The sequence below is a fragment of the Scleropages formosus genome, chromosome 9, assembly GCF_900964775.1.
Source record: "Scleropages formosus chromosome 9, fSclFor1.1, whole genome shotgun sequence".
NCBI classification, from domain to species: Eukaryota; Metazoa; Chordata; class Actinopteri; order Osteoglossiformes; family Osteoglossidae; genus Scleropages; species Scleropages formosus.
In genome coordinates this window covers 3,102,749-3,119,580 of record NC_041814.1, presented here as the reverse complement: position 1 = coordinate 3,119,580, position 16,832 = coordinate 3,102,749, and the positions used below count along the sequence as shown (strand labels likewise).

Here is a 16,832-nt window from a genome sequence, read left to right as displayed (position 1 = left end):
AACGTCACTTCTCTGGAAAACACTGGATCTGTTTTGCTCCATTCTATCTTCTGTTTTTTTTTTTTTTTTTTTTTTGGAGGGGGAGGAGGTTGTGTTTCTTTTCTGGGTTTTTTGACAGCCTGCTATGATTTATCGCCTTGTAGAATCTGAAAGAAGAAAATACAAGTTTGTTGAGCATTTCCGTGCTCCAAACAGAGTTACAGAAATGGAAAACAGTAAATTAGTATGACCTCTGTATTTATACAATACTTAAAGGAGAAATGTCAGAACTACTACATGCAAACTAACAGAATAGTTCCTAACTGAACAGGAGATGGTCTTTAGAAAGTCCTGGAAGCACAACAACCACTACTTCGGTTCAAAGGGTGAACAGAGGATGTGGGTTAGCAGTGAGCTCCGTACAAAGGATTTGGTCCTTCTGGCTGCCATTTGGGCTGTGTTATAACATGAAACGGGCAGCTCACGTCACAGAGAGCAACAAAACACAAAAGGAATAAATTAAACTTGTCGTTAATTACATTTATATGTGTCTTTCCCTTTGTTGTGGTAATTGACAGAAGATCGCAAATCTTCTGTACCATTAAAAACGCAATGAAATGAGAGTGCATGACTTCCAGAAAGGCAGAAGTAAACTTTCTCTGTATTCTGAAGAAATAAAAGCAAAACCACTTAAATACCTGAACGTGTCTCTCATGCCAAGGAAAACGAAAACAGCTCTTCAAAGAGTATTGAGGTCCTGAATGGCACTGACTGTTTTAATTTAAATTACAGATTAATTTTAAAAAAATGAAATCTTACAAATTTGGGAAGTTTGGTTGTGAGTGAAATTCTGAACATTTAAAGTATAGTGGCTTGAGACAAAGAGCTGACAGTTGAAATAATGGCTTTAGGCGTGGGCCCAAGCCGAGTGTGAAATTGAGGAAGAAGTTTTCCTTACCTACCTGGTTGCGCGCTTTGTGGGACTTCTGCAGCCAGACACGCCACTGGTCGTACAGCTTGATGCTCATGCTACTGCAGCCGTAGGCGTGCTTGCGTACCCAGCCAAAGAACTGCTTGAGCTCCCGCCGGAGCGTGGAGTTTTGCTCACCAGACTTGGGCTCACAGGACCCACTCAGCAGCCGCTCTGCCAGGGAGACCAAGGACAGGAGATGGGGCAGTAGTGAGGAGCAGTACTAATTCCATTTCAGATCTATTCAATTAATTTTCGAAAGAGCTCTTCACGAAAAAGCGACACACTGCTGAACAACTGACGCAGTGGCACGGCACCTGCGCTGCGTGATTATACATGGGTTATATCCTAGCTCAGTCTGTGTGGAATTTGCATGGTCTCCCTGTGTTCACGTGGCTTTCCTCTATGTGCTCCAGTTTTCTCCCACACGCGAAAGACAGGTTAATTGGTGACTAAATTGCCCGTAGTGTGTGTGTATAAACATGTGTTACATTGCCCTGATGTACAGATGGGTGAACGATTGTGGTAAGTTTACGGTAGTGTATAGAGCACTTTAAGTCACCTGGGAGAAAGGTGTCCATCAAATGCTATTTATTGCACATTACTTCGGAGAAAAGCATTTGCTAAATGGATTATTGTAGTTTTAAAAGAAAGAAAAGAGACCAACAATTTCAGATACCGGGGGGGGGCGTCCATTCCAAGGAAATGAAAAAGAAGAAGAGAAAGATAAACGTGGAGGCCCAAGCACCAGTAGCAGCCCACCCCTCTTGGGTAACATGCAATGCAGGGGGAAGAACACAGGTTATCAGTTTCCTTCCCTGTTAGAAACATTATTAAAGTGGTCCATTCTGAGCCGTGTCCTCTAAAACTTGTATGTACACCCCTGACAAGTATTGCTCAGAAAACACAAGCAACAGTCAGGAAAGTTTCACACCCAAATGCTCAAATTTTCAAAACATAAAAACAAAGAAAAGTACAAGAAGGTGACCAATTATAAAATGCACTATTGTAATGTGCATCTGCATTTAAAAAAAATGTTGTATAGTCTGCTGCAATTAGTAATCCGTACCAAACGACTGGACCTGATAGCCATTTCCTCTTCACTGCAGAGTAAATAGCATGTATGTTATTATCTGGTGTGTGTCCCCAAATCTGTTTCCACTTAATTTTTTATGTCCTCTAGTGATAGCCTCAACATGAATGGAGCAGGCAGGCTGGCTGCCTTTAACTATATCTATGTTTGAAGATTTAACAAAAAAAAAAAAATATATAATATATATATATATATATATATATATATATTATATATCTATCAAGTGTCCCCCCCGGCCTTTTTCTGCGTTTCCAAAATTCTTTTAATCTACTGATGAAAGATCTCAATCACATGTTTTGTTTTCTTTTTTTCTGGGGGTCACATGCGGTTTATATTTCATGCCTACTGCATTCTGTACCTTAACAACATTTTATCCGTTGAACTGCTTTATAAAACCTCATTGCTTCTGCTACAACAGTATTTTGGCATGCTCTGGAACACTGCAGATTGAGGGGAGATTGCTGTCAGATCAGAAAAGGGATCCATTGTAATAAGCTACTGGATATGGTATGCTGAATTCCTACACTAGTGCTGCTCGCTTTCATTGATTTCTCAAAAACTACAAGGATAAACTCTCCAGACAAACCTTATCCATACCATGGTGTGGCCACACATCTGCTCATCAAGAGACAAAACACTCTCACTCCTATAAAGTTCTGTTCAGGAGGCTGAAAACAAAAATGTAAAATAACATAGATAATGTTACTCTCACGCTTTCTTTATTGTTTGCTTGCGTCTCTTTGCATCTCCAGTATACCTGAAAGTGTTTGATGGTGTGGTCTGACACAACACTTCCCTAGTCCCTAATCTAACTAGCTAGTGCTTCAGGATGCATGAGGACATGTTTATGTCACATCATCTGAAGAACCGGAGTTTTTCTTCTGCAGGACAACCATAAATAAACAGTCCTCCATAAAGAAAACTGTTCTGATTATTGTTGGCATTTTTATCCATTTGCTAAAAACAAGAATAAACTAGATCCATGGCATGCCAACTTTCAAAGCTAATTGCCATTTGTTTCTAATTAAGGTCATACATAACTTCATATGTAACAAACTTGTTTACTAAATAATGGTAGCACAATTTACTTGACCACAAGTCAAAGTTCCAAACCAAAGTTCAATAAAGCACAGTTAGTTTAATGAAGTGTAAAGGGTTCTGTACATAGAATATGAAAATGAAACTATTTCTTTGACTCAGAATTCAATCTGAAAAGATTATATACAGCTGACCTCTATATTTCCTTCGAACCCCAAATCACATCTTTACATACCAATTCAGGCTGAACCAGCTCAGTTTTTTGAAATGGGTATATTGAAACTTAAATAAATCATCCAATGAGTGTAAATATTAGAACATAGAACATTTATTGATTGATATCCAACTAGGTTTCTTGAAGTGTTTTGCTCATTATGCTCACAACACCCACAGCAACATCTCAAAAACATAGTTTGTTCTGTCATGAGGAATTACTTGAGAAGTCGATTTCCACCTTAATAAACTGTGGATGCCTCTACACTACAGAAGTGACCTGTTTTAAGGAGCTGCACATATCAGACTACTTTCAGCAACTCAGCAGTCTACTAAAAACCCTGCTTGACTTTGGTTTATGATGTTCATTGTGCTTGTAACAGAATTCCCAGATTTCCTGAATTCCCAATAAACCATGATCTGGATGGTAGTAGCAATACCTCCTTGTGGATACCGCTTTCACTGGTTAAACTATCAGAAGCTTGATGTTGGTAATTATGATTTGATCTACTGGAGTTGGGACAGTGAACCTCTTCCCCGGCTCAATCACTGGCTCACTGCACTTACCACTGTGTGGTGTGGAAGCAGCTGTAGGGTTGCTCCATTCGCTCCAAATCCCAGCTTTTCTTGAGCCATAGATGCCCACTGGGTTGCAGCGCACCTGGACAAAGTACACTGTCCCTGGCCTGAGGCCGGCGAGCCTGCAGGACGTCTGATTGCCCACATCATCCACCACCTAGCAGGGAGAAGATGCTACCATGAAGTGTGTACAATTTGGAACTTTGGCTCCTTGAATTACCAACTACAGAGTCGCACATCCTCTGAAAATGCAAACATTTTCCAGTTTATTTTTAATTATGTCGTACAGAAGTCTATTTTCTAAAATGTGTCTACTGTGGAGTGAAAGCCACCTTTATTTCTGTGCCAAGCCATTAGTCGGCGCCCAAACGGGAGTGCAGGACCAACTTGATTGTGCCTGTGTCACATGCTGATGGGATGAATTGCTCAAAAATCAGTACTGTATTAAAAGGGAGTCTGAGGAAATGGATTTTAAATTAGTTTAACATTTTATGTAGCTTGATTTTAATAAAAGTGTTCAAATAAAAAAAAACTCTTTTAAAATACTTTTATTATAGCCATATAGATTTACTTCCAGAATCCTACTTGTAAATAAATTGAGGGATTCCTGTATTACCAAGGTTTAACTGATGATATAGATAGCAAAGAAAGTTGTAAAGTGGCCAGAAGATGATCAATGTTGCACAAACTAATGCAATACAATGGTCAGTAAGCTAATAGAATATAAAGATGCAAAGATTACATATTTCACACACACACACACACACACACTTTCTGAACCGCTTGTCCCATAGGGGGTCACAGGGAACCAGAGCCTAACCCGGCAACTCAGGGCGTAAGGCTGGAGGGGGAGGGGACACACCCAGGACAGGACGCCAGTCCGCCGCAAGGCACCCCAAGCGGGACTCGAACCCCAGACCCACCAGAGAGCAGGACCCGGTCCAACCCACTGCGCCACCACACCCCCATTTACATATTTCATTGTGAGAAATTCTAAATTAGTTTTAATATTAATGTTGTTTGAAGGGAACAAAAAATATAATTAAATAAAATGAATGATTTAAAAATTAATAAAAATGTATTACACTGATGGATAGGCTTGCTGTCCAGGTTGTACCCTGCCACCTGTCCTATGCTTCCTGGACAGGTTCTGAACCACCACAGTTATTAATGTTTTTTTTGTTTATTTTATTGTTGAAGGCTGTTTTCCACAGTGTAAATAAACATCTCACATAAAAAAATTAAATAAACTTAAAAATGGAAAGATGAATGGGAGGATTACTGTGTATTTTTTACCTCTCACAGTTTATCTGAGGTTTTTACACAACGTAATCCATGAATAATTGAAGAGATTTTAGTATTATGTTGTTTTCATTGATTGTGACTTAATGGCAAAGAAGAGTTTCGAATTAAAAGTAAATCATATTATGAACTTCCAGTCCAAATGCTATTCATAAGTTGCGCAGCCAGTGTATTTGAGGCCAAGAACTCATTCATGTCCGCAGGAAAAATCTGTCTTAACCATCTCTTATAGCACCACATTTTTATTATTAGTTTTCCCCTGCTTAATGAAGGTAATCATTCCTGAAAAAGGCATTCTGGAAAAACCCCTCTTAAAGTTAATTCTCCTAACTTGAGGATGCAATTACCATTAGTTTCAATGGTGAATATTTTTATCCTTTCCTAAGCCTCAAAATGGACACCCATTTAAGCTAAAATATCACCAAATCCCACAGTTACTTCAATAGTGAACATAATACTTCATAACACATCATTACAAGGCTGTTTTCCTTCATTATTACTCTGTAACACTGTATAGCTGCCTGTGCTCATTCAGTTTTTTGTACCTATTATATAAATTAAAGCAGATAACACAGGTGTATATGATTCTCTGTTTTTATGTATTATTTTAAGCATCAATCATAAATTAATTTGCTCTCACTGAACAAGCTGATGTGTGTGTGCATTTGTACGTTACATTGCTACACAAATGACTGTAGGCAGATGAATGAAGTGTATCTACCACTGTAAGACCCCTTGGATAAAGACATGAGCTAAACAGTAAGTGCCTGCTAAATGAACGTAAACGTAACTTTAAATGTCTTGTGCCATCCAGCTTTTGGGAAACACACGAAATCCAAATCTGGTCCACTAAAAACACTCTGTAAGCTGAAGAAAGTATGAAACGAAAATCCTTGTGAAGTCGAATTCTTGCAATTCGAATGGGCATATCTTAGGGTATGCCTGCAATTTGTTTTTAGCTGATACTCCCATCCAAAACATCTTACAATACTTGGCCCATTTATACAGTTGTTTCTTTTTGCTGGAGAAATCCTCCTAAGTACTTTAATCAAGGGTATTAGAGAATTAATGTGGAGTGGGGTCTGAACTTGCAGGCTTCAGGTTAGACTCTGTGTTCTAAAATCTTATGTTTCCTCTTGTCTATACATTAAATCTGTAAGTAATTAATAACAAGATGCAATAATCAGGTGACGTAAACTACAGTGGTTAAAGTTTATAATAGTTCCCAGCTCCTGTTCCCAAAGTTTGATGACCAGTTCTAGTTTACAAGTTTATGTAGCAAGTTCTCCTAATGTCCTATAGTACAGTGCTCTACTGTACCTTCCAGTCCATGCTGTCCTCCAGTCGAAAACGGATCTGGTATTTGGCCTGGAAAAGAAAGTCTTTGAGAGCAGGTGGGCTGCTCCAGCGAACGCTAAGTTGGTCCTCCAACTCTCCCACACGACTCACATGGACATCGGCTGGGGGGTCTGTGGTCACTGGGAGCAAGCAAACACAGACAGTCGGGATAAACATCAAACCAATGCTGAGAAACAAAGTACGACTTCACACACAGCCATAAGTCCTACTATGTGACTTACACAATATAACACAGCATTGGAGGGAACCAAGGAATAAGTATTTAATTTTCACCTTAAAGTCCTGAAGAATTCTGGAGAACAAGGATGTATGAGAAACAATGTTTTACCTCCACAATATACAGTCATAGTAAATTCCTTTTAAGATGCTTGTTCTTTGTGAAACATTTCTATTCCTCCTTTACAGAAAAACATTTACTGTGCAGACGACCGACTTATGACCTCTGCAGTCAGTGCATAAATGAATCTCGATGGTTTTTATGAATACCACAGAGAGAACCCTTGCATAAATTAAAATCATGAATGCGCTGCTCTTGTCCAGAGTTCAAAGGAGTACATTAGTTCTCCTTTGTTTGCTGTACCACCACAAACACAGATATTTCCTTAGACTCTTTTTCTTGCTCATTTTATTGCATTTTTTTTTTATTTCCCTTATAGCTTTCCCATTTTCTTACTCTCATTTCTGTTCTCTTCACTCTCATCTCTGCTGTACCTCTCAATTTCTTGGATAATTATTAATCCACTTTAGGAATGCAGGGTAGTTATGTTCACGTCTGTTAAATCAGATGATGCCAAGGCTAATATCTAATAAAAAACATACTGTTGTGTTTGGCATTAGCATTAAAGAAAATATGCTTATCCCTTTAGAGGAAACATCTTGGTAAGGACAGCTAATGGAGGGAATGTCTCATGAATATTTCACTACTGCCTGGTAGAATCTGGCATAGGATCCATTGAATTCCAGAGAGATGTGAGTGAAAATTTTTCTGAAAAAAAAGAAAAAACTTGGATGCGAGTTTTACAAGACTGAACTCAACATGACAGAACAATAATAACTGAAAATTAAAGCAAGCACCAATTGCCAAGAGTGATCTTCTAGCCTATGAGACTAAAAAGATGTTTCCAGGGCACACGCAACAAAAATACAGGCACTCTCTCTGCATAAAAGAACATAACAGTTTTAAAAAAAACCACTACTCCATCCAGTGATTATGTGATACGTAATATATTCTGAACCAGTACGGCCCCATGCTTCTCTTCCAACCGTATCTCAATTTACAATTAAAGACTTTCACATGAGTAAGACTCTGACATTTTTGTCAGTATCTTCATGGAAAGAAGGTGAGGAAAGAAACATTAACATTACTTGCCGGCTAAATTCGACACACATAAAGGGAATTGTGGAAAATAAAACATTTTATACTATCGCGCTTACTCTGAGAAAACCATAACACGAGCACAAAAAAAATGTATTCTCACTGTATAAAGTAGAATGGGAAAAATCTGTCCGAGGAAAGGAGTAAAATCATCTGCAGGATGGGAAGAAATGAGAAACACAATGAAAAAACAGGATGGATAGGACAGACGTTTTGTTTTTGGACGGGACAGTATAGGACAGGTCAGGAAAACTTTTGACAGGACAAGATGGGACAGGACTGATAATCCTCTCTCCTGTCATCGTCTGCATTCCACTTGTGACTTTGGAAATGTCTGGCAATCTGCTGCTCTCCAAACGTCCTGTCTTTGTGGTAACTTAACACTTGTGCACTTATTGGTTTTATCAGCTCCCCCCTGGGGACAGGTAATCATGCAAACATTCCAAAGGTTATTGTTTCTGTTGCTAAGGAGGCAAGGGAATGAGAAGGGAGGGTGTGTCATACATCTGGCATCCCACCTTCCTCTCTCTCCGACTCCTCTCCCTTCCTGTAACCTCTGTGAAAGGTGTGGCCAAAACAAGGCTGGGTCACGATACAAAGGTCATTATTTTAATGTTTTTTGTTTTCCGTTCCCAAGGACACTCCCAGAGTTCAGGATTTAACAGCACCTTTACAGGCACTGATTTGATACCATTCCATTATGCATTTTAACCCATTTTCTATTTTAAAGTCCCGAAATAAATTAATAGATGGTGTTGCTTAATTCGTCTAATAAAAAAAAATAAAAACAGCACAGAAATTCACTTTAAAAGTTAGACTGGTGATGTGCATAAGGACCTGTCAGTCAACGAATATGCTAAAATACATGGAGATTTTAGTACCATATGTAAAACTTGTGGCATTTTCATTTTTCTACTTTTTTATGTTACTGAGCTCTTTAAGGGCATTATGAAATTATATTCTCATGTGAGTGGATGCAGTCAAGGCAAAAAAGTGCCGCTGTTGCCTAACAGAGTACAAGGCATTCGGCAAAGCATCACCCTACTTGCATACTGCGAGCTCGATCCGACACCCAGGAAGATGACTGGGAAGCTGTGGGGTGGAGTGGGCTCAGGTTCATTGACTCACCTACATCAAGAATGTCCAAGGTGATGATGTCAGAGACAGCAGATCCCAGCTGATTGGATGCCTCCACCCAGATTTCATATGGTGTAAAAAGGGCCAAGTCACGTGGGATATAACAAGTGTATGGCTGTCCAGTGTTGTAGTCCTCACACTCCCTTTCTCGGCCATACCACCTGCAAAATGAAAAACCAAAATAACTTAGAGGTCTGAAAAAACTGCAGCAATATTAAAATACAGATTAGAAATTTAAAGGACACTTTACGGTATCTTAATTTAGGGCATCTTGTACAACAAACAATTTTTTTTTACAGTACATCCTTCCCTCATGTAGCAATTAAGTTTAATTTGTTCTGTGAATCATCCCATTATGCAAATTCCTATTGTGGGAGAGTTATTTTCCAAAATAAAAATGATGTTACCTAAAGTTTATTAAAATTCCAAATTATAACATATTTCTAATATTTGTAACAAAAATTATTTCTAATGCGGCTTTAATACGGCAAAGTGGCACATTGAGTAGCGCTGCTGTCTCACAGCACCTGGGTGGTGTGAGAGAACATGGGTTCAATCCCTGCTCAGTCAGTGTGGAGTTTGCATGTTCTCCCCGTGTCTGCGTGAGTTTCCTCCGGATGCTCTGGTTTCCTCCCACAGTCCAAAGACATGCTGTTCAGGTTCACCCATAGTGTGTGGGTGACAGAGAGAATGTGTTCCACTGATGTATGGATGAGTAACCCATTGTAAGTAGTGTATCTAGCAGTGTAAGTCACCACAGTGAATAAGGCATGTGGGCTGATAACACTACATAGAGTTCATTGGAAGTCGCTTTGGAGAAAAGTGTCTGCTAAATGTAATGCCATATTTTTTTTATAGATAACATTGTCCAATGCACTGATCATTCTGCAGACAGAATTTTAAAATTTAAACATGGTGTCATTACCAGTTGAAGAAGCAAATTTCTTCTTTTGGGTAGCCCTACATTAGCAACGGAGGAAAGTGGTTCCTTTCTAAAGTATAGTATTTTTTTTACATTATTTATACCTTATTGTGACTTTTAAAAAAAGCTGTTTTGACCTATTCACTGAAAACTTGTGTTTTAAACTGTGCAGTTCTCATTTTCAAGAAGTCCTTCACTCTGCTTTCCTCTTTCTGAATTAAAATTCCATTGCTATGACCAAACTCCTTTTCTGCATCAGGTGTAGAGCATCACAAGCAATTTATTGAATTTTTAAACTATGCCTTAAACTTATTTTAAATTTAGTTTTTGAGCTCAGGGGATGTCATTACAGCAGCCATCCGAGGTGAGCATGATCTCTGTAAACTAAAGAAAACAGAGCTGCAGACATACTCACAAGATGAAATACACAGAAGCACTGAAAAAAAGTTTCTTACTGGTTTTTAAGGACCACGTTTTTGATGTTTTAACTTTTTAACTTGTATTGAGCTGTTAACATCTCCATCCATGACTTGAATTCCTTCCTCGAAAAACTACTTGTTGAAATAACACAAGAACTCAAAGAGACTAGGACGCCAGACTGGTGGATGAATCCTCCATAGGAACACTAGACAGGATCTTGGAGACCCACCTGAGTTTGTACTTGAGGGTATATTTTGTCCGGATGAACGTCTCTCCTTGGCTGCCTGGAGCCCATCGACAGGTGAGGTCTTTGGTATTCCGGGACCAACAAGTCAAGTTTACTGGCTTCTCAGGGGGCACTGAGAACAAAAAAAAGAAAAAAACATTTCTTCACTCAGTGTATTCCATAGCAGCAGGAAACCATCTGCAAGTGCTAATTAAAAAAGCCACATTGACCACATTTATCACCCAAAACCAGTAATTCACCTTGAAAGTGTTGCAACCCCAACCCCAGACAGAGTGCTAATGAGAGTTTTCACTTGTCATGCTAACTTTACTGGTGGATTTATTCAGAGATTGTGCTCATGGAAAACTAATGCAAGAAAAAACCGTTAACTATAAGTACGAATGTGAAGAAGGCACAGCACTCTGTCGCACAGTTCTGTCTTTAGAAACAACAGAATCCAGCTAAAGGATTTGATTTTATGAACCCAACACGCCAGCATCTGCCCCTACTTTCTTGTGCCTGCAAAGCTCCCGTCCGTGATGTTTTATATCAGCACCTCTGAGACCGCTGAATTTGCACCTGCAATGCATTTGTTCTCGCATAAGCTGGTCGGCCCGCACTTCAAGTGGCTCTCGAGGTAATGGACCACACAGTAGTGAAGAGCGCAAGAGCATACAATAATCCTAAGTGTTTACATAGCCCAACATGTACAGTAAAACATCTAAAACAGATGCACTCGTATGACGTGAATCTTTATAAATTCACTTATTGTGCATCAAAATTTCCATCGCTCAGTATTTCCATCTGACATGCTTCCTTCTGTTCTTTTTACTCCTTTCTGGGTACAGCGATCACTAATGGACAGACTACAAGCTGACATGGAGGACTTAAACATGCAGATTTCAAAGTCAACTTTATTGTCACTTCCACAATACGTTTAGAACATCCTTCGGAGTGAAACAGCGTTTCTCCTGGATTGTTTCTGGATCGTTCCTTTCGGAGCGTTTGTCATTTCGGACACGAATGCGGAAAATATCTAAAGCCAGATCAGATTGCTCTGGATCGTCATATGATAACGTAAGGTTACATATAGGTACATTTATCAGTATAGCCATGTCGTGGTATTAAAGCCATACGACAGATACGACACAAAACCAGACAGCTCGAAACAAGTCAAACAGTTGTTTCTACTCTTTGCTCGGAACTTACTGCCAATATAGAGACAGGAGCCGGCAAGCACGTGGCCTCCGCTGCCGTGACAGACAAGGTTGTCGCCCGACTGCTGCCTGGAGCCATTGAGGCGGTCTAGGGTGACGCTCAGGGCGGCCGGGCCCAGCACGCTGTAGGTGTTGCTGGGCAGACGCTTGCCGTTGAGCGTCCAGAAGAGGCTGCTGGCATGGATCCCCAGCTCGGCGCTCACGGAGCAGGTCGCTGTCAGACTGGAGCCGATCCGCAGGGCCGGGTCCTGGGGGAAAATGGCCGCCACCTCTGGAGGACGGGGAGAAGACAAAGAAGAAGCAGTATTTATGACTGTGCAGTAATGACAGGCGATTTATGGTTTCGGTGCTGAAACAGTTGGAAGATCACTTGAAAAGGTCACAAAAGGTTGTTTGTCAAATGCGTAAACGATTTACCATACCGTGATCTTCACCCATCTGTGTTCAGCTTATGATTAATGTGAGTGTGAAACACTCTTAAAATGTTATTGTTGTAACGGGTTATTGTTTGGTTCCTTTGGGAGAAGCTTAAGGGTTAATGTGAGATAGTTTATTAAGTTTGTTCTTGGTGGGTGGGTGGACAAGCTTTCTAACATATGTGCCAAAACACTGCAGTATAGCCTACTTGATTTATTTACTGTGGGGGTTCGTGGACTGCATTTACTGTCACCGTGGCACGTTGGAAATAAAATTCAAGCAATGCAGTGACGGAAATTAAGGTGAAAACTCAAAGGTCGCGTCATGGTTTCGGTTCACAGGTTGGAAACGTAAGTGAATTCTGTGTGCGAACGTCGAACGGCTCCGTGTTCCCTCACGGCCTGCACAGCCGAACGTGAAACTTGAGATTCCGCTAGCAAATAACTCTAATAAAGACCGCAATTAATGAACCTGACAACGAAAAAAATTGTCATAACAAATACACGGCACATATAGGTTGCATAAACCAAGGCAAAGAAATTCACGGTCATTGATTGGAGCCGCAAGTTCGTGCCTCAGAACACCGTGTCAGTGGAGCACTTCGCAACAACAGGTCGCGAGAAACTTAAGGGGGGGGTGGGGGAAGGCTGTCACGTACAATTTGACCATTTTAAATGTAAATTCTCTTCGTTTTATACATGTTGTGTGTAATTGTGTGCTCAAAACGGAGACGTAAAAATTTCAGTATATTTGTAACAGTCGGCAGACGCCCACTAAGCAATGTTTTCATCTCTTTAAACTCGCGTCCATCAACACTTCAGGAACGGGGCTCGTACCCTCGACGGCTCCCTTTGTCTGTCTGTCTATCCGTCCGGAGTTACCAACAACTGTCATTTTTCATTTAAATATAACTGTCTGTTCAGCTTCGTCTACTAACTAAGTATTTTACAGACAAAGGAAACAGAAGGAAGTCGATATTTATTACCTAATAATCCATGTAATCATGGGGCTTCGATCTGAAGCCAGGAGGATGTGTGAAAAATGGGATTATGATTTAAATATCAGTGTAATATGTTGAGTATAACACCACATGTGACCGCCAAAATGTTGAGTATAACCCCAACCGTAGCTCAAAGTGAATAAGTATAACCCTCCAAATATAATCCCAAAAATGCTGAACAAATGCTTAAGTAACGGCGACCGACAGCCAATAAACTGGTGAATACTGACTAACTGGTCATAGCATACTTAAAATTTAATGGTAATAAATGTTTTATTACCCAATCCTTCTATTTTATTTTATGACCTAAATCTCTATGCGAACAATAAAAACGAAGCAGACAGGGTCTATGGACATTTTACAATGGCATAGGACCTTAAAATATAATCATTTGCAATCAACTCTTTTATCGCTCATTGTACGAGATGAAACATGGAAAATTAGTTCAAACTCTGAGGACAAAACATTATTTTCATGATACTGCAGCCGTATTTCACAAATTAACGTTGCTTTTACAATTATTAAGTTAAACAACAGTAAACCATGTGGCTATAACAAATGATCTGACGTAATTTAGAGTCTGTTGAAAACTGAAATAACTAAGTGCAGACTTGCAGTTTGAGCTTCACGGTACATTGGTTTTATTCAATGTAGTTTTCCCTCAGTTCACTTATTACTGACACCTTGGTGGATGTAAAATTAAGAATAATGCCACCGTGCTAAACTACTGAATCACTGCCGATCCGAATGGTCAATAAACAAAAACAAAAGTATTTCAGTTAATAAAATACTTTCCACTACTTTAAAATCAGATTTTTTGTGTTTGTTCCTGACTGGACATTGTAAAATGAAATATAAATATAATTATATATTTCCGCCAACATCCGAAACAAACTTTTAAGAACATAAAATATATGACGAAATGAACTTTTTTGTAAAGTAATATAATGATATGCTAGCATTGACGATACTTCCGAACTTCAACTTGTTGTTGTTATTCGGAAATGTTAGAAATAGGTGCGATCACAGCGTTGTTACTGCTGCAACACTTAAGTTTCATACGATCGATAGTGATCATTGATGATAGAGAAGTGATCATCAGTAGCGATGAGCGGGGAATTGTTGAGAGCGGTGTCAGTACGGTGTTGTGTTGTGTCCTGGTGCATCAGCTCAGCCCGAACACAACACATGACGAATCGAATGGAGAGCTGGGTGAGCCTGCGCTCGCCCCGTTCAGCCGCACATGTATGTTTTGTACTTACGTGTCGACGAAGACAGCACGGGAGGAACAAGTAGCGCTGCGAACAGAAAGGTGATCATATTTCGAACACTTCGTGGCTTTCTTCGTTTGTTTTCTTCCACCCGCTTCTTTGCCTTTCGCGCTCCTTAACTGAACTGTGTGTTTCTTTTTTTTAAAGCAGACGCGCGCACGCACACACACACGCGCTTGCGGGACAAAAAGCGTATTAGTAGTCGCAGTCGCGCGGATCGGCCGCGTGCCCGAACGCGGGCTCGTGCAACAGCTTCAGAGGGTCAACCTCGCGGTGTCAGCCATGCTCGGCTCGCGGCGGCAGGAACGTCCTCAGTACCTCGCGTTTCCCTCCGCTTTAGTAACGTTGCCTTGCTCGGGTGCACGCCTCGACAGCTAAAACATACAAGTTGATACTTTTCAAGCCCCTCCCAAGCACTTCCCACACACGAACTAGTCATTTTTTGCTTCTTTTCATTTAGCATAATTCCTCGTTCCTCCCATTTTTTCCTGAGCGGACTCAATTTCGGAGTCACTGACTTGTGCATTTTTCCAGCATCCAGTAATATCTTTTTGACTCGTCCTGGTGGGCGCCTGAGTCACCAAGTTTCACGAAAGTCTGGGGAGTCTTGACAGACACGGGGAAAGTTCTTTTCGTACTGAATAACATTGCGTAATTCCCCTTTTATTTTGTTTCTATAAGCAAAAAAAAAAAAATCCTTAGCCTGGAGGAACGTGGAGGTGGTGAGGGCTGCAGACATGTTTAACACACACTGTGTTCGGCCCATTCCACACCAGGGTCTTCCCTCATTTTTTCATTCATGCCTTGACATCTGACAAGACATAGTTTTAATCAGCTGCCATTAAATGCATATTTACTTGTCAGTTTCATATTATAAAACTGTCATGAAATCTTGCTTCCTGTGGAAAACTCCCAAGACACCCATGCAAAGGCAAATCATTAAAGTTATTAATTTATCTGCCTTTCTTTGCAGTTATAAACAGTGAACAGAGGCAATTCATTTGCTCCTTTTAACACTGGGGCAATGCAGTGCCTGTGACAGAGATCAACATTAAGTGCAAAGTCAAGACAAAGCTTGCCATTATGCATGTAGAGATATGGTACGATGAAACATGCTTCACCTAGGACTCCTTAAGTATATTATCTCTAAGAAAGTTCCAACACAAAAACTGTGTGCACTTGAAATTGTTAGGCTGTGGGAAATTTTTTTAATTCAGGAGTTAGGAGGAAACTGGAAAATGAATTTGTGTTGACTCAGCAAATAGTAGAGTCTGTGATGACAATACCAAAATCATTTCGAGTCTCAAATCACTCTTTTGGGCCATTCAGTTGTGTCCACCGGTGATTTAAAAAAAAAAAAAAAAGCATCCGGCCAGAAGCGGGTCACAGTGACTAATGTTTGACTAACAGATGTGGGCTCAATGCACTGCTAGTTTGGCCAGTGAGTCATTCCAGTCTAGTCCAAGTGTGAATGGTGGGTATATTTATGCAATAGCTGTGAGGTTTGGTCGACCCCCAAGTGCTGTGGATCACAGTGGTGTGCTTTGTTTCGCCAAGCACTGTATTATTGGAAGGGGAAGCTCTTACCGCTCATCCCGTGGCGAGTGGGAAAACTGGACCATTAAAGGTTTGTGATGGCTAATTGTCACTGACCGGATACAGAGTCTTGTGTTCTCGTTGTCAACTGCCCTGAGGAGTTCTCCTAATCGCCACATGACATCATTTTGTCTGGTGCCCTTTAGCCCAGTTTTGAGGAGGCTTTTGGGGTTAGCCATTTCCCGTTAGAGAGCCAAAGTTCATTTTTATTAAACAGGACAAATCAGCAACAGGAAAAAAATAATTAAAATGCTATTTAGGTGTGTTAGTTATATAGAACTTTTGTAATCAGCAGTTAAAACACTAATACCAAATGTGTTCATGTGGTTATTCTGACACGGTAACGGCCTTTTTAACTTACTGTATTTGACCAAAAATGCTCATGTGATTACCTTTTACAAATGCTTTTCTAAAAAGTACAGAATACTACTTTTCACCTCAGGAGTTCTTGCAGAACATGACAAGTTCTTTTTCCATTTCTGAGGAATAAAATAATGATAGAGTTTGGCAGCAAGTAGTGACAAATATAAGTTCTTTAAAACATTTCTCTCATCTGCTGACAGCCATCATTTCATGTAGAAAACCATGAGCAGATGGCATCTGTAAATAAGTCAGCATCCTTTAGCCTTTGCTGGTAGGTTGTCATTTAAGAACATGGAAGTGCATCCTTAAAGACTAAGGCAGCAGGTACAAGAGATCACTTTGCAACTGAAGGACC

General features: G+C 40.1%; 1 protein-coding gene across 2 annotated transcripts; it reads right to left on the bottom strand.

Moving 5' to 3' along the window:
- Positions 1-53: 53 nt before the first annotated feature.
- crlf1b (cytokine receptor-like factor 1b) lies at positions 54-15,044 on the bottom strand. Of its 2 annotated transcripts, none has more exons than XM_018728023.2 (8): positions 14,510-15,044; positions 11,823-12,101; positions 10,617-10,746; positions 9,037-9,206; positions 6,495-6,652; positions 3,861-4,029; positions 938-1,123; positions 54-146 (listed from the first exon to the last, which is right to left on the bottom strand). In XM_018728023.2, exons 1-8 carry the CDS (start codon positions 14,565-14,567, stop codon positions 130-132), a joined length of 1,167 nt encoding a protein of 388 aa, XP_018583539.1. In that variant the 5' UTR covers positions 14,568-15,044; the 3' UTR covers positions 54-129. The 2 variants fall into 2 exon arrangements, with proteins under 2 accessions (XP_018583539.1, XP_018583538.1); XM_018728022.2 differs by having other exon boundaries at positions 942-1,123.
- Between the last annotated feature and the right edge of the window lie 1,788 nt (positions 15,045-16,832).